Below are 22,642 nucleotides of genomic sequence, written 5' to 3'. Positions count from 1 at the left end.
CAAAAAGGCTTACATGCTAAAAATTCTACAATTAAAAAAAGATTCAGGTTCATTCAGCCGTATTCAGCGTATAAACCACCAATCAAAAACGAAAAATTATTCTCCTCAATATAACAGAGTCATAGTGGGAAAAACACATTTTGACAACCCCAAAAATAGTAATAACATAAGAGCATATAATTTTCCTCATAAAATACTTATTTTCTGGCTAAGAACCATTACTTTTTTCTAAAGTAACTAGTTTCTTTCCCTGAGTAATATATGCTTATTTTTAGAGCTGCTTTGTATTGCTGTAATACATGCTTATTGTAGTATTTTGAATAATATAAGCTTATTGTAGAAAATAAAGAATAAAGAAACAAAATCTGCTATAATTTAGTCATGCTGAAATAACCATTGTTGATGTTTTGATATATTTCCTTGCAGATATTTTCTACACATATTACCCTCTAACTAAAAAAATAAAGTTGATATCATACTCTGTATTTTAATATCCTGATTGTTTCCTGCTGTACTTATTTCATGAGCACTCCCTATGGCACTAAATATTCATTTCAGGTATTTAGCAACACCTTCAACCTTTATGTTATTTTCAGTTTTTCACCATGAAAAATAATGCTGTATCCTTGTCTATTAATTTTTTTCCTCACAACTGGTGACTTCCTTAAACTAGATCTATGTGATATTAGCAGGTCAAAGGATCTTATCACTATTAAGGCTTCAAACCATTGCTTTCTCATACCTCTTTCCTCTTTCTATATTTCTAATATTGGTTCTTATAGTGGCTTTCTTTTCCAGGTATTTTTCATTAAGTTATTTTTCAGTGCTTCACTAGATCATAGGTGTGTTAAGATGTCAAGTGCAGATGCCTGTCATTTGAACTTTATCAGAATCTCAAATTAACACATTTCACGGCCCACTGGATCAAAATCAAGCATGTTAGGCCCAGAGATGTGAGGAATCTAGTATATGTAAGACAGCTAGTCAGTGAGAGTAAGAAAGTAAAAATCAGCCCCATTATTCATAAAGCAGGCTGGGATGACAAACACAGATAAAGTCAGCTGCAAAGCTGACAGGAAACCATATTTCTCCCAAGGCCACACTGAAGCTAAAAGGTGTCATAACAACCCCCTTCTTTGGGTGACCACTGCTTTCTTATCTCATTGAGAAACCTTGTTCTCCACAATCACAGACTGTCAGAAACTTCGCTGTTTGAAATCATACTAGGAAGAGTGAATCATCCCACTTTTGACACAGAAAAGGAGCCTGGATTTCCAGCCCAGGTGCAGAGTTTCAGATTAGGGAGTTTCTGGACACAACATTCCATGTCTTTTTTCTTTTTTAAAAAAAATAATTTATTATTATTATTTTTTTGGCTGCGTTGGGCTTTCGTAGCTGCACGCAGGCTTTCTCTAGTTGTGGCGAGCGGGGGCTACTCTTCCTTGTGGTGCGTGGGCTTCTCATTGTGGTGGCTTCTCTTTGTTGCGGAGCACGGGTTCTCCGTGCATGGGCTTCAGCAGTTGTGGCAGGCAGGCTCAGCAGTTGTGCCTTGCGGGCTCTAGAGCACAGGCTCAGTAGTTGTGGCACACGGGCTTAGTTGCTCCACAGCATGTGGGATCTTCCCGGACCAGGGCTTGAACTTGTGTCCCCTGCATTGGCAGGAGGATTCTTAACCACTGCGCCACCAGGTAAGTCCCTTCCATGTCTTTCTTAACTCTGAAGTTTCCAAGGAAACTTTGTAGTTTCCAGGTCATGGGCTACTTCACATTTCAGATCTTTACACCCAGCCCTGCTTTGAGCCAATCAAAATATTGCTTCCTTAAACTTCCCTAAGTTCCACCATTCTCCAAGATGCTCTGAAAGACCTATCTTTTCCTTTGTTGGTGAGACACTCCCAGTTCCTCCAGTGTGTAGTCTCCCTGATTGAAATACACATGACTTTGTTTAACTAAGGTTTGTCCCTGCTGGTTTTCAGTCAGCTGGGCTATGATAAGAGAAGTGTCTGAATTTCAAATTAGGACACCTCTAAGTCATGAATGTCAAGTCCAGGGATGTAAGGATATAATGCACTTCAAAGAGCTGTGTCATTGTATGAAGAAATGTCTCAATTTTGAATAAGAATGTATCAAATGTATTATTTATAAAACATACAAAAAGTAAAACAAAAACTCTAATTCCCATCCAGAAGAACAGTTTTCAGACTTGTGTGCAGGGACCTAGGGCTCTGCTGAGGCATGTTAGTGACCTGCACGGAGTGGAGGGCATTCAAGCAGGTGGGTTCTGAGCCCCTGAGTTTATAGTCAACTAGAGCAGGTCTGCTTTCATCTGCTCTCTACATCTGGGATTTATGGCAATGATCATTTAAAGGGAGGGCTCTAATGCTTGCGGGGGGGAAGAAAAAGCAAAAAAGAAAAAAGTTGAAAATCACTACAGGAGAGGACAATCTGAAGATCTATGAGACGATTCATAAAGGTCCAGAAGGTTTCAAGCTTTTTTTTTTACTCCAGCTTCCTAAGTCAGCCCTGGCATCCATTTGATTAGTGCCTCTTGAACTATGTGCGGTGAAGGACCTGCTTTGGTTGTTCTAATTTCCAGTCCCATCATGAACCAATACTTTTGTAAACTATATTAAAAATCAATTTTGAAAAAATGAAATAAAAAAGTGGGACACATATAAAAGCCCCCATTTTTTATTATTAGGTTCAGCAGATATACTAGAACTCTATCATATTGTTATGAAAGTTCCTAAATGCTTACCCCCAATTTCTATATTTTCCCCAATATGAGGACACTGGCCTCGTCCAAGGGTCATAATTTGAATTTACACTTAGGTGCATAGACCACAATTTGTTTCTATACTTAAACGTCACCAAATAAATGCTACATATAATCATGTAACTAGAAAAGACAGATAATCTGGTCTAATTCACTTCTGTTTTTGAATGGACCACTAGAAGGTATAATTCCTACCCTCTAGTAGATCACAGATTAAATACAGAACAGATGAAATTCTGACCAGGACAAAACTTTTAGCTTTGTTTTTCCTTTAAGGTCTAGAAAGTGCTCCTACCTTTAGTGTTCACTGACTGGGCACCCACCATGTGACAGATTCTTGGGCTAAATCAGTGAACAAAAGACAAAAGTTCCTGCCTTGGTGGAGCTGATGTTGGGTGTTGGCAATGGAAGGGCAGACAGACAATAAACAAGGTAAGCCAAGTATCCACTATGTTAGAAGGTGATAAATGGTTTGGGGAAAAATCACAATGGAAAGCATCATGAGGACAGACTGTATTTTTAAACAGGGCAGTCGGGGTAGGCCTCATTGAGAAAATAACAATGGAGCAAGATCAAAAAGAAGTAAGGAACTGAATCATGTGCGTATCCAGGGGAACAGCATTTCAGGGAGAGGGAACAGACATTGCAAAGACCCTGAAGCAGGTGTCTTCAAAGAACAGCAAGAAGGCATGCAACTGGGGTGGAGAGAGGAAGAGGGAAGGAGACAGGAGATGAGGGGTCAGAGAGGTATGGGGAGGGGTTTAGTTGGAATCACACTGTTTGGTTCCTCGTGGCCACCGTGAGGACTTTGCATTTTACCCTGAGGGAAATGGGAGTCATTGGTGGGTTCCAATCAGAGGACTAAAATGATCTGACTTACAACTGAAAAGGATCTCTCTGGCTGCTGTGTGGAGAACGCAGTGGGGCTATAAGAGTGGAGGCAGGAAGAGCAATTGTAAAGCTCCTGCAGGCATCCAGGAGAGGGCTGATGGTGGCGCAGGTGGTAGCAAGGAGGGGCAAGAAGTGCTGACGTTCTGGATATTTTGTTGATGGAGCCAACAGGATTTCCTGAAATCTTGGGTGTGGGGTGTGAGAGAAAGAAAAGGCATGACTCCTAAGATGTTTGACTGGAGGAGGAGCCGGTGTCAGGGATCAAACAGCAAGTTCAGGTTTGGATGGATGGAGTTTGTGATGCCTAGGGGACTTCCAAGTGGAGATGTCCAGGAGGCAGTTGCATACAAGAGTCCAGAGTTCAGAGGAGAGATTTCGTCTGCAGATCTTCATCTGTGAGCAGAGACGACTGAAACTCATGCAATGGGAGAGCAACAGGCATGTGAACGTAAACAGAGAAGAGATCCAGGACCTCCAATGTTAAGAGGTCAGGAAAGACTAAGTTATAGCAAAGGAGGCTGAGAAAGAGTGACCAGTGGGTAGGAACTCAGCAGAGTGTGGTGTCCTGGAGGACAGGTGAAGTGAGTCTATTGGTAGTCCCATCGGCCAAAAGGAAGAACACCTTGGTAGTTGGTTTCTCCCATCTTGGGCTAGTGAAGAGGGGGATACAACTCCTGAAGGGCCATCTAGGGAATGGGAACACTGCAAAGATGGTTATCTTGGCAAATTCTAAAAATTCTTAGCAATGGTGATGGCAAGTAGGGAGTGAATGCACAGCACATTAAATGCCCCCTCTTTGGGGCACTGTTTATTCCTGCAAAGTCACTGGCACAGACTGGTGATTCCTAACCAACAGAACGCATTGAAATCACCTGGAGAGCTTCTGAAAAAGACAAATACTATCCCCCTTCTAGAGATTCAGACCTAGAAGGTCTAACATAAGGCTGGGCATGTGATTCTGCAGGCGCTCTGGGTCTGGAGCTCCAGCTCTGTGGGCACCAGGCTGTGACTCTACATGAAGCTGGGAGCTGTTTCCTTCCCTGCATCTTTCTCTGTGCTGCCTATGCCTTCCCCCAGGCCTGAGCAATCTGCAATGCTTCCCAGTGGATATCTGATACTGATTTTTTCTCATAAAAGTGAGTACCAAGCAATCTATCTTCCTTTTGAAGTATAATTCTCACTATTTCCCCTTCACACTTAATATATATAACAATAGCACGAACAAAAAATTAAAATGTAGCTTGCATAGAATTCTAGTTCTTAATAACAAACCATCTCCAATTTGTTAAATGTAGGGCAAACTTTAGGTCAAGCTGTTGAAAACATGATCTGGTTTTACAACATGGTGCTTCATAAAATAAAAATGTTCTACTGCATAAGAGCTGGAGAGGATCTTAAAAATAATCCACCCAATGTTCTCATCATATAGGAAACAGAGGCACAGAGGGGGGAAATAACTTGTCCAGGGTGTGCTCCTGGTGCTGGTGGCAGAAGGCAGTGGACGAGGACGCAAAGCCAGACTGGACTCCTGAGCACTAGTCAGAAAGTTCACTCTTTCTACTCTATTACTCTCTGTTAGCTATTCCCCTCCCCGCCGCCAAAGTACAGCAATTAATGTCTGCACAGAATTGGTATCTTTGAAGCCCTCCTTTTTTCCTTTAAATAAAAACAGCTCTACTCACACCACAAAGCTCTGTGCTACGCTAACCCTTTGATGCCTCCATAGTATACGTGAGAAGAATGCTGTGGAGGCCTCACAAAGTCTCTTTTTTGTTTTTAATTGAAGTACAGTTGATTTACAATGTTGCATTAGTTTCTGGTGTAAAGCAAAGTGATTCAGATATATATATACATACCTATGTATGTATGTATGTGTGTATGTGTGTGTGTGTATATGTGTGTCTGTATTCTTTTTCAGATTCTTTTCCATTATAGGTTATTATAAGATATTGAATACAGTTCCCCGTGCTATACAGTAGGACCTTGTTATTTATCTATTTTATATAGAGTAGTGTGTACAAAGTTGCTTCTTAAAAAGGCAAAGAAAAAGGAGACAGATGGGGAAAGGAAACCCCACATTTTCGGAGTTTCTATTACATACAAGGAACTGGGCTGGATGCTTGCCTAAGAGTGCAAGCCCCTACTATGTGCCAGTGGCAGAATAGTCTATGTCAGTTTTCACAACGCTGTGCTTTACGCATATTGTGCGCATTTCACAGAAGAGGAAAGTAAGATTCTGAGATGTCACTCACAGCTACCCCCTTATCTCCCCGGCAAGGGAGGAAGCAGGCTTATCATCAGACTACAGGCCAAGCCCACCAACACCCCAACGCTGAACGCTCATACTGATCCACTTCGTATAGACTTGGGGTAGGCAGAACCGTGCCCGCCCAAAGATGTCTACCTCCCAACCACCACAGATTCTGAATAGATCACCTTACGCGGCAAAGGGGGTTGCTGGTGTGATTAAGTTAAGGCTCTTGAGACTAGGAAACCACCTTGGATTATCTAGGGGGGCCTGATAATCACAAGGGTCCTTATAAGAGAAAGAGGCAGGCAGGAGAGGCAGAGTCAGAGAAGTAGATGTGACAAGGGACAAGCAGAGCTTGGAGTGATGCAGGGCCACGAGCCAAGGCAGGTGCACACCCTCTGGAAGCTGGAAACAGCAGGGAAACAGATTCTCCCTCTGAGCCTCCAGAAGCAATACAGAACCACTGTCGGCTTCTGACTTCAGAACAGTAAGCTAACACATAGTTGTTTTGTTTTAAGGTACATTTGTGGTAATATGCTAAATAGCAATAGGCTACTAATTCAACACTCTTTTCCCCTACTTAAAAGGATTTTATTTTGTAAATAAGTTCATTTAGAAAACAAACTTACGGTTACCAAAGGGGAAAGGGGGGGCAGGGGAGGGATAAGTTAGGAATTTGGGAGTAACATATATACACTACTATATATAAAATAAACAACAAGGACCTACACCTATAGTTCCCTGTGTGTACAGCACAGGGAACTATACTTGGAATTTTGTAATAACCTATATGGGAAAAGAATCTGAAGAAGAACATATATATATATATATATATATATATAGAGAGAGAGAGAGAGAGAGAGAGAGAGAGAGAGAGATATCTATATCTATATATCTATATATCTATATCTGAATCACTTTACTGTACACCTGAAACTAACACAACATTGTAAATCAACTAAACTTCAATAAGAATAAATACATAAAAATTTTTAAAAAGGATTTTAGTAGAACTCTATACTGGCATAAGAAATACCAACTAGACTTGAGAGCCTGTCCTGCCCCCACCAATTTCAAAACCATAAGGCTAATCAGGAATGCCATATGAACATTCTTACAAAGACAGCTGATCTCAAGCCAGATAAAATTGTAATTATTGACTAGGACTCCCATGTTCCAATTAGACAAGCATTTTCACACACCAACCTTCAAGCCCAGGAACAGTTTTCACTTTCTTCCCCACTCTAAATAATTAACCAGTTTCTATAATTAGGGGTCCCGTTTTCAAAACAATTATTTCTTATTTTGCACTAAAAAACCAGTGCACCCAGGCGCTGCTGCCCTGGACACTGGTCTCCCTGCAGTCGTGGACCTGGGAGCAGCTCTGCACATCCGGCCAAGAGGCAGGGGGCCACGGCTGGGGCTCCTGATCCAGTAGCGGCCTCCGGGGCTGAGGCACCCCCATGGCCTTGGCCGCTACGCGGGGGTCCCTGGGGCACATTGCCTTCCTACCTGCCTCATCGCCAGGGCTTGGTGGGCTGGTCACTTGGTCGGCGACCTGCAGCATCCAGGGCGCCCACCGGCTGCCGGGGTCTGCGCTTTGGGGTCATCCACCCCACGCGCTCGGTACCGACCAGCGGGCCAGGCCGTGTGGCTGGGGCCACCGCGGGTACCTTCGTGGGAAGGAAGCGAAGTCCCAGGGGTGGTAGGGGAGGAAACGGATTTGGTTTCCCCACTGTCTGGTTTATGCATGAAGAGCACAGCCATCCCTGAACTTGCGGTTCCTGGACTTTCCTCTCTGTCTCCTCACCAAGGTTGGCATTGGTCAAAGATCAGATACCTTTCCAGAGAGTTCTTAAGCACCACTGACCGCGCGGTTCTGACAGTATTTCATGACAATGTATGGTGACGGTTTAGAACAAGTGCTTCTCAGCTAAGAATTTCTGCGAAGTAGACTGGGTAAGTCATTCTGCTGCACAGCCCTAGTGATGATATTGGGGACCATGAGGATGATTGCGAAGCCACAATGGTTCAAAAGAAAGTTTCAGAGAACAAGGTATATATATGTATATATACATACATATATGTATATATCATCCAATTTCAGGGGTGGCAGGGGTAAGGGAAAATGCCACACCTCCAAGGGACAGACTGCACGGGACACCAAACAGTGTGTTCAAGGATGTGCGAGTTTATCAGCTTTACAACAAGCCATGCAAGTGAAAGATGCCATGGACGGACTTAGAAGACATCAGTGGGAGCATCTTCCCTCTGCCACGTCTATCTGAGGCTTTGACAGTTATGCAGAAGGGCGGAAATATCTTCAGAAATTTAGAGAGGCTATAGAAGGAGAGACAGGAAAGGTGGAAATATCACGGCTACAGATAGATTAAGTGAAGAGCTTCCCCAGGAGAAATTTACTAACCAGTGACCAGCTGACTAAATAGCTGCAGACGGTCAACTGTGGAATGTTACGGTTTACACATAATCATATCAGTAGATATCTGATGGTCAACAAACTCAGTTTCCATGACCTGAAGAAATGATGGAATAGGGAGTGTAGAGAAGCAAAGGAGGCTGGAAGATTCTGGAACAGAGGTGTTAACAGGAACCGACCTGTGAAAGGAGGTCTCTGTATATTTAAATAGTTATAATGTTGCTTTTTGACACTTGACCAACTGAGGTGTTAATTCTGACTTAAGAATCTTTTTTTTAAATGAATGATTTCAAAGAAAAATTTGGGTTTTAAAGGTATGAAAATATTTTTTTGTATGAGAAAAAAAGTGGGATTCAAAAAAAATTTCTGTAGTGACTGACATCACTTATGCTAAGAAATAAAGTCAAGGCTTTGTTACCTGCAGACAAAATCAATAAACTAAGAATGACTGCTATCTGGGGCCATTAATAATTATAGCATTAGATTGCATTTAAATGAGTCATTCCTAAAGATATTATTTTACATATTATATGCGTTAATACATTAATTAACCCCTCAAAGGGGATAGAAATAATCTCCTAGAGGGGAAAAAAATCCTGTTAAAATTCAATCTCTTGGCTAAGGTTTTGGGTAAATATAGTATCATGAAGCCTCATCAAAACTCATCAAAATGAATTTCTCCAAGTTTTCTTTATTCATTCATTCATAAACAACATTAATATATGCATTCAATACGCACTGAAGGCCTCTCCTATACCCAGCGCTGGCTTGGCCCTGGATTTGGAAAGACCCAACATGCAGTAAATAAACTGAAAAGCAAACACATTCTAATGAATAGAGCCTAAATTTCCCCAAACGTGCTTATAGACACCCTTCTCATATAGAGCTTATTATGCATGGACCTCACCCACCTCTGTCCATGCAGTCTTCAACTGAGTTATCAGATTACTAACCTGGGTAAACCTTATTGAAGACTGTGATATGAATGATTCTCATATCCAAATCTGTACACACTTTTCAAAAATATCCATTATTTCAATGAAGTAAACCTGTTTTAACATCCACGATAACTCAGTCACAGAATTTATAAGCTTTTAAAGCCAAAAAGAGTGCCATGACGAAGATTCTCTAGTCATAATACTGTATTACACATTATAGGCCTACCGGAACTGGTACTTAACTCCATCTTTTTTCAAGTCATTATTTAAGTTATATCACAACCTTCATCACCAATTCTGGGAGGGCAATACTGTCTCCCTTTTAGGTTAGATGTTACACAGTCAGTGCACAGCTATGCAAGGGCGAGGACCACCCCCTGACTCAGAGGCCCAGGACCACTTCCCACCACATATAAAAAAGCCTTCATGGCTGGTAAACAGTCTGTTCCAATTAGACAACGGTGATCAGTTTCATTTCCAAATAAGTTTACTGAACCAGTTGGTTAGTGGAACTTGAATTTCTGGCTCCAAGCCGCACTTCCCTAACTGCCCTGTAACCTGGAATCCTTCGATGGAGGTGATGAGGGAAGGGGTATGTAGTGGTTAGGGGCTTATGCTTGTGGAGGCAACAGACCTGAGTTCAAATGCCAGCTCCACCGATGACTCTGTGACCTTGTACACATTATCCCACTGCCCCAAGTTTCTGCATCTTTATCAGCAAAATTAGGATGCTGCTTAATCATAACTAATGTTTAATAACCACTTATCATAAGAGCCTTCCTTATATTACCCCATCTAACCCTCATAACGGTTTGGTTACAAGGGTGGTTAACGAGCTTGCTCAAGGAAGCGGTGCTGCCGGAGTGTGACGTTTTATTACCTGGCTCCAGAATCCCTGCTCCCTGGGGAGGTGGTTCTGACCTGGAAAGCAGCTTCCTGGAAATCCTGATTCAGTAAAGCGGGGGTGGAGCCTAGGAAGGCGATCTTTAAGAAATACACCAGGGGGGGACTTCCCTGGTGGCGCAGTGGCTAAGACCCCGTGCTCCCAATGCAGGGGTCCAGAGTTCGACCCCTGGCCAGGGAACTAGATCCCACATGCATGCTGCAACTAAGAGTTCACATGCCCCAACTAAGAAGTCCACATGCAGCAACTAAGACCCAGCACAACCAAAAAAAAAAAAAAATACACCAGGGGTATCCTATGATTAGCTAAGTTTGGGAAACACTATGTGGGAAAGAATATAAAACTTATAAATAAATAACCAAATGCCCTACCAGCTAAGGGAAGATTCTTACCCTCTTTCAGGGGCACTATAAATATTTAGATGACCCCATGGCCACTCGGGCCGGTTGCTGGTTGAGTCCTGTCGAGAAAGGCTCCCTGCCCTGTAGCCTGGTCCGCTGAGTACCTACACTGACAACCCACGGAATGAGAACTGGACTTGAACCACTGCAATGTGGATTAGAGTCCTGACTCTGCCTCTTCCTTTCTAAGCATGTCACTGGGTGAGTCACCTCACCGCTCTCACCCTCAGTTTTCTCATCTGTAAGATGGAGATGAGAGCTGGCTGACACAGTGGGAAGAATCAGGAAACTGAGGCATGCAAGAGGGCTTTATTGACCTTTATTAAGTGTAAAGGGCTAAACAAAGGTAGGGTCATTACTAACATGTCATTCTCCACGCAAGGAATCTCCTGCCCTCATTGGCTCAAGTCCTACCCAGAAACATAGTGGCTGGTAGTACTGGTGGGGTTGGTGGTGGGAGGAGGGTGGGGAATGGAATGGCACTTGGCTTCCTGAGCTTCCTGAAGATGATGCCTAAGAAAAATGACTTTTCTCTGAGATAAACTTTATTTCAAACTTTTAGCTACATGCCAAGAAAATGCTTAGCTACTGGAAAAAAAGAAGAATTTTCCAAAACTTCACAGAAGACAAACTAGCAGGGAATGTGCTTTCTCAGGGACTTGGTAAGAAAGACCTTTAACCCTGGCTAAAGATTAACAATGATAATTAAATTATTAAACTGGAAACTTATTGTTAGTTATGTTTTAACTAACATAATGCAGTTGTTTACTGCATTTGAAAGAGCTGAAAAAGAGTCTGGTTGCTCTTGGTTTATTGAGTTAGGGCCAGAGAGGTGTGATATACCCTATCAAAGTCACCGTAGGGGGACATGGTTGAGCGTTTACTGTGTGCCAGACACAGGGTGTTCCATGCGTCACTAGACTGCTAAATTCTCACTTCAGCTCTCTAAGAAATCTCCCCCTATTTTGCAGAGTTACTCAGAGAAATCAAGTGCCACGCCCAAGAAGGCAGTTCGGCCTGACTTTATACCCCACTTCTGACCCTTGCGGGGCCAGAAGTGATGTGTCTGGCAAGGGCAATCACGTTCACTGAAGGAGCACATTTCCTAATTTGGCTTTGTGCTGGTCATCCACACGCAGCATTCCTTTCTTATGGGCATGGCCACACAAGAGATCAAATTATAGATCAGAAAGTTGAATCCTGTGCTCTAAGAAGTAGATTCTTTCAAAGGGCATTTCCACTCAGCAACGGCTTTCTGTTGCATACCCTCCTCTATTCCAGGGACAGGTCTGCATGGAGACATGGGGCCTGTGTAGAATCAGGAAGCCATGGGGAATGACTGCCTTCTGTCTGTCTCCCTGCCACCACCTCCCCATCCACAAGGCAGATCCCATTCTTCTATGAACTTCAAAACACCCAGGTAACAATACAATCATTGTTCATATTCTGGTGAACCTCAAGATCAACTTTGGGTTCCTTAATCTATTTCTTATGATGAGTGAAGTTCTTATCCATTTTTTTAAAAAAATTCTATTAGTGTTTACTTGAGATGGTGGTATCAGCCTGTAAATATAATAAAGTACTCCTGAACTGTAGTATTTTGGACATATTCAGTTGAATATTTCCCCACCTACTTTAAAAAATCAAGTAACAGATTATATATACTGTGTATGAAAATATTTCACAAAGTAATAGTAGTTAACTAAAAACTTAATAACTTTGAACTTTGTATAATTAAGTATAGGTTAGATATGTATTCTGACAATAATTTTTCACTGTCTAGGCAAGAGTCAGCCTTTTAAAAAAATGACTTAGTGCTGATTTCTTACCTTTAACCTCAAACAAAAGGTTGGTTCCATTCACAATTATACTCCAACCGAATGCATCTAACCACGGCTCGCTTAGTAGGATGTAGATGCCATATTTCATTCTAAAGCATCAGAGAGCAAAGAAGTTGTATGATGGATCTGCTCTAAGGGTCACTGCTGCTCTGGCTGTCTTCTCAGCTTCCTTTGCAGGAAGTGAGGAGGGGGAAGGGGTCCCCTCCCTCTGACAAAATCTTTCTATACTCATCCACATGGGACTTCATAAAACTTTTACAGAATATTAAAAGCATTCTAAATATTTTGCTGATCCTGAGTTACATCTACCCCTTGCTATACAGCTTCTTCTCTGACAACTGCAACCACAGATATCCCTTTCCTGAAAGCCCATGGGACTTAAATTAAATGCTTGCCTGCTCAAGCAAACCCTTGAATACATACTTAAAGCAATCATATGTTAGAGCTGGATAGAAACCGATATATCCTCCTCTCCAAACACCATCATTTTTTGCAAACTAGACACCTGCAGTCCTGAGGGGAGAAAGGAGCTGCTTGAGGTCCCAGAACCTCCTGGTGGAGCCTCCACTCATCCTCACAGATTTCCCTCTCAGCTTACAGCTCTTATATGGCAAGTTCAGCACCACAAGAGCTGCAAAGTCTCCTTATTTACCTGTATACCCACCTTGCACCTATTACAGTGCCTGGAACACGGAAGCAGCTCAGCAAACTGGGGATGGGCATAGGAAGAGAAAAGCTAGAGACACGCAAGTAAAAATCTAGAAGATGAGGCAGAAGAGAGATTATGACTTTGAGAAAAGTAAAACCAAAATGCCATGGGGGTTCAGAAGGCAGTTGCCCATGGAGTGGTTAAGTGCCCGAGCTCTGAAGTCACTCATGCTGAGCTTTTTCATTCAGGCACTCAACAAATATTCAGTGAGGGTCTCCCTGGTGCAGGGAACAGACAGATGAGCAAGACAAACAGAGGCCCTGATCACAAGCAGAGACTCAAACAAGCAAATAAACAGTTAATTTCAACTGGTGACAAATTCTCTCAAGGAAAAATCACAGGGGTAATCTAACAAAGGATGTGTGCATGAAGGGGCAATTTCAAACAACACAGCCAAGGGAGAGCATCTTTGAGGAAGTAACATGTAAGCTGAGACTACAGATGACCAACTGTGTGACTTTAGGCAGGTTACACAACCTCTCTGAGCCCCAGTTTCCTTCCCCATCTGGATTAGGAAGGCAAGGCCAAGTACCTCATGGGGCTGGAGGAATGTAAAAGTAGATGGACCTGAATCACCTGCAAACTCTTAGTAGGCTTTGTGGCTATTGTCATTCTGAGAAGGTCAGAGACTCGTGACAAGTGGGAAAGCTCAGGCGGTCAGCACGGAAATGCGAGGTCCGGGCAGGATCACTCCTGTTCCCATTACCTGCTTTTCTCTTCCCTACTAGACTGCGAGTTCTAGGGCAGGGGCCAGGTGGTCTCTGACCTCCGAGCCCCGCCTCTGCGCCAGGAGAAGAAGCCAGGAGCTAGGAGCTGGAGGGGCGTGGGGGTCGGTGCCACCGGGCCACCTAGCAATCGCTCGCGCCAGTCCCCGCCGTGGCCTGTCCCCGCGGCAGCCATCTTGGGTGTCCTCCCCGCGGCGAGTTTCGTCACGCGGCCGCGGGGACAGCGTGGCAGGGCGCGTGCGGGCGTGGATGGGTGAGCCCCCCTCCCATGCCGGGAGACCCACTTCACCGCGGGGGCTCAGGGGGAGCTCAGAGGAGGTCAGGCTGCTGGAGGTGGGGAGCTCAGGCAGCGGGATGGCAGGGGTCTCCAAGGTGCAGGGACCCCTGGCCCGGGAAGTCCCGGGCATGGCGAGGGGGGCTTCTGACCTCCCAGCCCCGGTGTCTCCCGGCAGCCGGCCCGCGGGAGCGCGCCCCCGCTCCAGCCCGCGCCCCTCCGCCAGGCTCCCTGCGCGTTTCCAACCCACAGCACCCGGGCCCGCGGCCCACGACTCACCGCTCCCCCCCGGCCACCGCCCGCGCCGCTCTCGGGACCCGCTCAACACCGCCTCCGCCGCCACCGGAAGCGCTTCTCCCGCCACGGCGGCCCTGCGCGCCGCCGCCGTCCGGAGCGCGCCCTCAGAGCGCGTCCCCGCGCGGAGCCCAGAGGCCCGGCTGGGCTGGGCTGGGCTGGGCGGCGGCCGCGCGCGGGAGGCCCCGGACGCGCCCTCGCAGTCGCTGCGCTCTGGAAGCAGCCTCCGCCTGGTCCAGGCGCGATCCTCTGTGCCCGCGCTTTTGCTTCTGGCTCCATCATGAACTCCCAAGTTCACCCTCACCGTGGTGCGGGGCTCCGTGCCATGGTTCCCATTTTGGTTTCCCCGAGACCGACCCCTTACTTGATCATTTCTCAGTTCCCAGGGTCTTACGTACAGTCAGCATCCTCTCATTCATTCATTCAAACCATTGTTTCCCAAAGCGTGGAATTTGGCACCACTGGGGCTACAAGGCGATTTTAGGTGGTACAGGGGCCACGACCTGATTTATGTCTAAAGAAGAATCATCATCCTGGCTGCTGTGTGAATAGGCTGTAGAGGAGATGACGTGGAGGCCGAGAAGCCAGCAGGGAGGCTACCGGGGCTAACCAGGGGAGAGATGACGGTGGCTTGGACCAGGTTGGTAGCAGGAGAGGCGGTGAGAATTATTGGATTCTGGGTATATCTTGGAGACAGGTGAAATTTAATAAGTAGTGAAATTACATCATGTTCATGGATAGGAAGATTCCATTTTTAAAGTCGTAAATTCTCCCCAAATTAACCTAAAAATATAATGCAATACCAAACAAAATTCTGTCAACTCTAGTGGGTATAAGAGTTTGGTGTATAACTTCACAGGGTGACTGTAAAATGTATATGAAAAAATAAAGAGCCAGAAATAGCCAACACAATTTTGAAGAAAAAGAGCAGGGTGGAGTGACTCATCCTATGAACACAGAGAGGTTGTGCGTTTGTGCAGGGATCAAAAAATAGTGCAGCCAAATAAGAGGTACCAGACACACACCCTGCACATACAGAAACCTTCTATTAGCTGCATCCCAAGTGAACGGGAAGGTTAGATATTCATTAAATGATGCTGGGGCAATTGAACCTCTACCTTAAACCATATATAAACCTGAACTCCAAGCAGATTAAAGACCCAAATATGAAAAACAAAACTCCCAACTTTTTAGCAGACAATATAGGAGGGTATCTTTATGACTGAGGTTAAGGATGCATCCTTAAATAAACACAAAATGGATGGAATATAAAGGAAAGATTGAAAAGTTAAACCTCATTAAAACTAAAAAAGTCATGCTCACCAATGATAGCATAATAAAAGGGAAAGAGTTCACAGACTGGCAGGAAATATTTTCAATACATGGATCTGACAAATAATACATATGGAGAAAATATTAAAAAGTTTTCAAATTAATAAGAAAGAAGAGAAACAATCCAATAGATAAACAAATAAAAAACAAGAAACATGCAATTCACAGAGAAGGAAAAACAAATGACCCTGATACCTAAAAAAAAAATCCAACCTGGCTAGGGATTTGGGCACTCAGCATAGGTTTCACAGATGGTTTTTTGGTGGGACTCCTCATCCTCAGAATTCCTAGGAACATTCAACCGGTTTCTGTTCTTTACTACACTCTGTGCCAAGTGTTGGGCTCAAAAAGATTTAAAAAAAAATTCCTCCCTCAAAGAGCTTAGTGTCAAGGAGATATATACGTAAACAAGTAGTTACAATAGATGATTACAACTCAGTATAAATATTGCAACAGCATACTTTGGGTTATGTAAGTGCACGCTATGAGAGCACAGGAGGGATGCCCCGCTCTGCCCGCAGAATGGTGATGTGAGAGAGGTCTGGTAGATACAAAGTGTATCCATTATCTGTTGCCACGGTGATGCTACAGCAGAACCACAAAAACCTCAGGAGTATACAAAAAAAAAAAAAGGTTATTTTTGTTTCTGCATCTATGGGTTGGCTGGCAGTTCTGCTGATCAGAGCTGGGCTCTACAAGGCTTCCTCAGTTGGTGGCTTTGTGGGTCTTGGCAGGGTTTGCTCACTGTCTGAGGCTCTAGCTAGGACATGTGGACTGACTTGGCTCTGTTCCAGGTCTCACTTTCCCAGCAAAGTTATGGAGAATACTCAAGGCTGCCTTCACTTCTGCTTTAGCCTATTGGTCAAACCAAGTCACAAGACCAGCCCAGATTCTTTATCTCTTGATGGGATGAGCTGCAAAGTGACATTATAAATAGATGTGATATATAGACAAGTGGAGAATTGGGGGCTTTCTTTTTCAAAAATTCTTTCTTGTGTGTATTTTGCCTTCCCAGCATCCCAGTTTCTTTTGGGGATCTCCTCACTCTCACTTCATTTGATCCTGGCCAGATTGTCAGTCATGGGACTTTTATCTTCTCATGCCTGCCACTGCCATGGGTATGTGACCCAAGCTCGGCTAAACAGAATCCTGCCCTGAAGTTATATGTAGACACTGGGAAAAAGAGAAGTCATCACCCTCCTCTGACCCTATAGGGGTTGCTAAGCTGGGAGAATGTAGATCAGGGGCAGCCAGGGCTGCTCTTTTTGCCTGTTTGCAGAATTGAAAGTAAGCTGAAAGGTGGCAAGAGAGAGAGTTCAGATGACATCACTGCAGGCCCTGGGCTCAGCCAATCCTGAAGCTAGGTCTACCTCCTAAGCTTCCAGTTATAAGAGCCAATAAATCCACCCACATACAGTTTTTTTTTTTTTTTTTAAATCATAAGCTCTTTTGAGTTGAAGTCCTGTCTCTAACTGACTGGGGGCTTCACAGAAGTAGTGACATTTGAGCTGAATGAAATCAAATTTGAAAAATCAAGGAAAAGAAGGCAAATGAAGGAAGAAGAAATGAGCTAAGGTTTAAAGAATAAAAAGCAGGTGTCCACATGTGTTCCTACCATTGTTTTAAATAAACATCTTTCAGAAAGAGCTTTCAAGGAAGCTAAAATAGTATTTTTCACCTTTGTTGATAAGGAAACTGAGGGCTTGGGAATTCTTGCTAGTCTAGCATTGACAAAGGTCGCAGAACACTGGCATTGGACTTTGAACTGTTCAGGGCATGGCAAAAACGAAACAACGTTAAGTCAGCAAAGATAGGGGGACATTTCTGAGCATAGCAAAAGTTCCGTGAGCTGATCAAAGATCTTGCAGAATATATCACAAGGTGAAAGTTTCCTCATGGTAGAACAGGGAATTCAGTGAGACTTAATATGTTTCTTTTAAATTAATATTTAAATGAAAACCTTAAGTTCCAGGTTCAATTAGCAAATTTATTTGTGATGATAAAAGAAATGCATAATCATATGAATTTGAGAGGTATGGAAAACTTCATGTACACACTCTATGCTGTTCCTCAGCTCTCTCCCTGAGAGATTTTTAGTATGTTTCCTTCTAGGATTTTATTTTCTTTTCTGACCTAATCAAACTTCTGTTCTTCCTGAGCCTTATAGGAGAAGGAACGTAGGGGAATAACAGTCATCGAGTGCCCACTGTGAGTTGGGCACATAGTAGACACTTTCACAAACATCTTTTCTAGTCCTCAGAGAAACTCTGAGAGGTTAACTACTTGTATTAGTCAGGGTTCACTGAGAGAACAGAACCAATAGGATACATCTCTATCTCTATAGCTATCTATCTATCTATCTATCTGTCTGTCTATTTTTGCTAAGGAATTTTTTCACATGATTGTGGGAGCTGGCAAGCCTGAAATTTATAGGACAGACCAGCAAGCTGAAAACTCCTATTGATGCTGCAGTGTTGAAAGGCTGAACTTCTCTGGGAAAATCAATTTTTGCTCTTAAGGCCTTCAACTGCTTAGATGAAGCCCACCCACATTATGGAGGACAATCTTCTTTATGCAAAGTCAACTGATTACAGATGTTAACCATATCTACAAAATGCCTTCACAGCGGCACCTAGATTAGTGCTTAATTGAATAACTGGGTTTCTAGACTAGCCTAGCTAACACATAAAACTAACCATCACATTACCTTTCCCCTGATTTTATATCTCCATTCACTCTTGCCTCTAACAATCCATCCCCTGATCTTTTGAATATGTGAATCAGATCAATTCTTCCCCTGCTTTAAAATCCTCAATGGCTACCAGTTTTACTTACAATTAAATTTGAACTTTCCATCATGGGCCTATGGACCCTCATAATCTGTCCTGTACTATTTCTGTGGTTTCATGTTAATATCACTAAACTTCCTGACTTCTGAACAGGCCAACTTATTCCTACCTCAGGCCCTTTGCATATGCTGGTCCAGCTGCCTGGAATGCTTTCAGGTCAAATATCACCTCCTCAGAGAAGCCTTCCTTGACTACCTGTCTGGAGTAGCCCCTCCCACTCCCACTGGAGCTCATCACTCTTTTATTTCTTTTACTGCACTATTACTATCCAAAATCACCTCGTTGACTTATTTGTTGACTTGTTTCTTCTCTGTCTCTTCCACTAGAATGTTCCACCATAAGGGCAGGGATCCTGTCTGCCTTATCTGCCACTGTATTCTCAGCTCCTTGAACAGTGCTTGCTGCAGTTACCCTCCTCGCTCAGATCACGCCACAGCACCACTGAGGTGAGGACCCTATGGCCTCCACCCCGGATGTCGGACACTGCAGCTTACACAAGACTTACTCCTGCTCCTGGAATTGCCTCCTACAGCCACTGCTGGAATGAATGCTCCACCGTCTGGGCACGCGCGTCTGATTGGCTGAGCTGCGGTCATGTGCCAGCGCCACATCAAAGCTTTTCTGTAGATGTCTAGCACTAATTTCTAATTCATTTTGTCTGTTCTGGAACCTTATCTAAATGGCATCATATAGTATGCGCTTTTTTGCATGTGTGTCTGGTTTCTTTCGCTCAGCATGTTTCTGAGATGTATCCGTGTTGTTGGATGTAGCTGTAGTTTGTTTTTTCCTAGTGTGTAGAATTCCACTTCATATGAATAGACCACAATTTTTGTGTCCATTTCCCAACTGATGGACATTTACAGTGTTTCTAGTTTTTGGTTATTATGAATAAAGCAGCTGGGATATAAACAGTCATGTACAATCTTTTTATGGATAAAAGAGCAGTTCTTTTTTTGCATTTAGTTCACATGTTTGGGGCATGTGTTTTCACCTAATTTCTGCCTCCAGAGTGATTTTACCAAGATCTGAAGCTCACGTCACTCCCCATGTGAAAGTTAGTTCTTGCCTCCTGATAAAGTCCAACCTCCCTGGTATGGTATTCACGGCTTTTTGATACTGACCTTAACCTCCAATCAGTTACATCTTTTGCCTTACACCCTGATACAGGCACATCGACCAACTCACTGTTTCTAGAACGTACCAGGTTGTTTTCTTCCTCTTTGCCTTTGTACAGCTTTTGTCTGGAATGCCTTTCCCCAGAGAGTCTTGATTCCTGGGCAAACTGCTACACATCCCTCAAAACCCAGATGAAAGACACCTCCTCTAGGGAGCTGTCCTTCAGTTTGTCAGGCACTTTATTGTACTCTCCACTGGGTACACACTTTGATATACGTGTTTGGTATTAATGTTGTAGGAGCACTTATTTCATCACATAAATTTCTATGATCATGGTCTGTCTCCTCTTGTGTCTGTGAGCTCTGGAAGGCAAAGAAGGATGCTCAGAGCTGTGAAGTAATGTACCTAAACGCCGCACAGCTTCTATGACTGCAGGTTTGCCTGATTCCAGGTTAAATGCTCTTAATACCACAGTGCATGGTGGAGTACATGCTAATCGCCATGTGCAAGGTTAAAGGAGACCAGGGGTTGGAGCTCAAAGGGCCTGAGGGTCTTGGTCTTGGTCTTGGTGATGAGAACAGAAGAGAGCGTGGAGCTGGGCTGAGTGGTCAGGGCACATCTGCCAGAGAGTGCAGAGCCCTGCCATCCCAGCACATTGTTGCCATGGTAGTATGAGCTCCGAGGGACCACATCTACTGATTTGTTTCAAGAGAAACCAGAAAACCACAAAATATGTAGAGTTTCCTAGTTTTTGAATGTTAGTAAGTTATTTTAAATACAAGGTAAGACAATCAAAAAACGTCTGTGGGCTGGATTCAGGCCATTTTTCACTCATTTGCTTCTTGTACTTCAAACTTCGTCATGCAACATCTGCATTCTGATCATTCTTACTTTGGAAAGTTAAAAATAGGAATGTTAAATTACTGCTCGTGGCCCAAACAGAGATGCACCTGAAAACCCAGCCAGATGTCCTAGTTTTCTCTGATGTCCCATTTGTTTGTTGGTTTACTCACCACGTTCTCTGATGCTGCATCAGGTTAAGCCCCATGAGGGTACAGCAGTCACTGAGGTGAGTTAGACGCCGTCCACCTGCTGGTAAGACACTCAGGGCCCAACACAGGCAGGGCCAGGTGGTCTCAGCAGCAGACATGGAGCCTGGAGGAAGGACGAACTGGCTTTTTCTGTGTACATGTTAGGGAAGGGTTCCTGACAGAGGTAATAGGTGAACCGGGGCTTAAGGGACAAGTAGGAGAAAGCAAGGTAAAGGGGCAGGAAAGGACATTCTTTGCAGGGGGGAGCAGTATGTGCAGTAACATAGAGGCCAACTGGTTGGGCGTGGGTGGGAGAGCTGTGGCCCATGTGGGGAACGATGGGCATGGGGTGGGCTTGCCTGTAGATCTCAAGGGCTGGGGATAGGTGGAGAAGAGGCACCCAGACAGGAGAGGGGTGCATAGCTAGAGGCATGTAGGAATCCTCCCGGGGAGGGGTGAGGTCAAAGCTGGAAAGAGTATCCTCGTGGGTTCCTTCATTGGAGAGATTAGGGAGAGAATGGGGCCAGGGCCAGGGCCCAAGAAGGGAAAACTAAGGGACCAGCAAAGCAAAATGGACAAATGAGCAGCTTAGGGCATTTATGGAGGCAGAGTGCCGGCAGAGTGGGATTTCATGCTGTTTGCCTAAGTCCTACCAGAGACCTTTTAAAAGGCTGCAGCTTGGAATCACCTGGGGATCTTTAAAAACTTCCCAATTTTATCCAATTTCCTGGGCCACAACCCATATGAATTACATCAGGATCTTAAAAGGCAGGACCTGGAATCTGAATTTTTAATGCTTCAGTGTGAAGCCAGGGATGGAGGTCACGGCAGTAAAGGGATGGACCAAACAGCAAACCCACAGAATCATCCTTCAGTTGATTCAAAGTGGCCCCTCCTGTTCTTGAGGTGAGGGGGGTTGGCTACAGGGATCTTTGTGGGTAATTGCAGAGTTGACCTGCCATCTGCCCCAGATGGGGGCTGGCCTGTGGGCAGCAGGCAGACAGGCCTTAGGCTTCTGTACCTCAAATATGCAGACAATAATCCTAAAAGCATTCTTGTTTGGGAGTGAAAACTCAGTGTGTCACACACAAAGCATCTGAAAAACACATCATGAATTGGCTCTGTTTTAAAATAAAGCAACACTGAATATCACTTGGAAGCCAATTATGTCTTAAACAGGTTCTGGAGACTAAACACAATGTTGATTATTCTGAGAAAGCTGAGTCACTCCATTATGCGTTTTAAGAAACTGATTCATTAGTCAAATTAATCTTAACATAATAGGGCAGAAATAATGAAGAAATAATACTTCACATTTCTTTTTGCTCAGGTTAAGGACTTGCCGGTCCTTTTCTGTAACTTTTCTGAGAAGAATATGACATCCTGCTCGTCCTTTAGGTCCGATCCATTCATCCATCCAACGTACATCTACTGAGCATCTATTCTGTGCTGGCACTAGACAGGCACCAGTGAATGAGAATCAGTCCCTCGCTTGGGGGAGCTTACACTCCCATGGGAGACAGACAATAATCCAATACATACAGGATTTCACGGAGTGAAAAGTGGAATGAAGAAAGCTGAATAAGAGGATAGAGCAAGGTAAGGATGGGGAGGGGGCTGATTTTAGAGGGGATGTTCAGGGAAGGCATCTTTGTGGAGGTGACATTGGAACAGAGACCCTGATGAAGGAGGGAAGGAGCCAGTCCAGATCAGGGAAGAGTGTTCCAGGCAGAGGGAAAGGCCAGTGAAATAGCCTCAGACTGTCCTAAAAGCAGAGGCTACAAAGAAACCTTTGAGCTGATACGTGAATTTCTGATAATGTTGATCAGACTGAGACTCAGGGCTCCAGCTGGAACATATAATACCTTGGTAGA

The 22,642-nt window shown here is 44.1% G+C and overlaps 1 protein-coding gene and 1 pseudogene across 4 annotated transcripts in view; one reads left to right on the top strand and one right to left on the bottom strand.

Annotated features, from left to right (window-relative positions):
• The window catches only part of SFXN1 (sideroflexin 1), a 45,261-nt gene extending 30,677 nt beyond the window's left edge, over positions 1–14,584 (bottom strand). Inside the window, exon 1 of one of the 4 annotated variants that reach the window (XM_057540498.1) lies at positions 14,426–14,584. Coding sequence is in view for 2 of the 4 variants with exons in the window: in XM_057540499.1 (XP_057396482.1) it covers positions 12,427–12,456 (30 nt within the window). In the remaining 2 variants the exon portion in view is untranslated. Of the gene's footprint in view, positions 1–12,426; positions 12,519–14,425 lie in introns of those variants that run through there. The other 3 variants (XM_057540499.1, XM_007190325.3, XM_007190326.3) reach the window with 3 other exon arrangements.
• LOC130707045 (nuclear transcription factor Y subunit beta-like) lies at positions 8,002–8,450 on the top strand (annotated as a pseudogene).
• Positions 14,585–22,642: the final 8,058 nt, after the last annotated feature.

This window comes from Balaenoptera acutorostrata, chromosome 2 (genome assembly GCF_949987535.1).
Source record: "Balaenoptera acutorostrata chromosome 2, mBalAcu1.1, whole genome shotgun sequence".
In the NCBI taxonomy this organism is placed as follows: domain Eukaryota; kingdom Metazoa; phylum Chordata; class Mammalia; order Artiodactyla; family Balaenopteridae; genus Balaenoptera; species Balaenoptera acutorostrata.
Note: the sequence above shows the minus strand (reverse complement) of the source record. Positions and strands in the feature narration are given on the sequence as shown.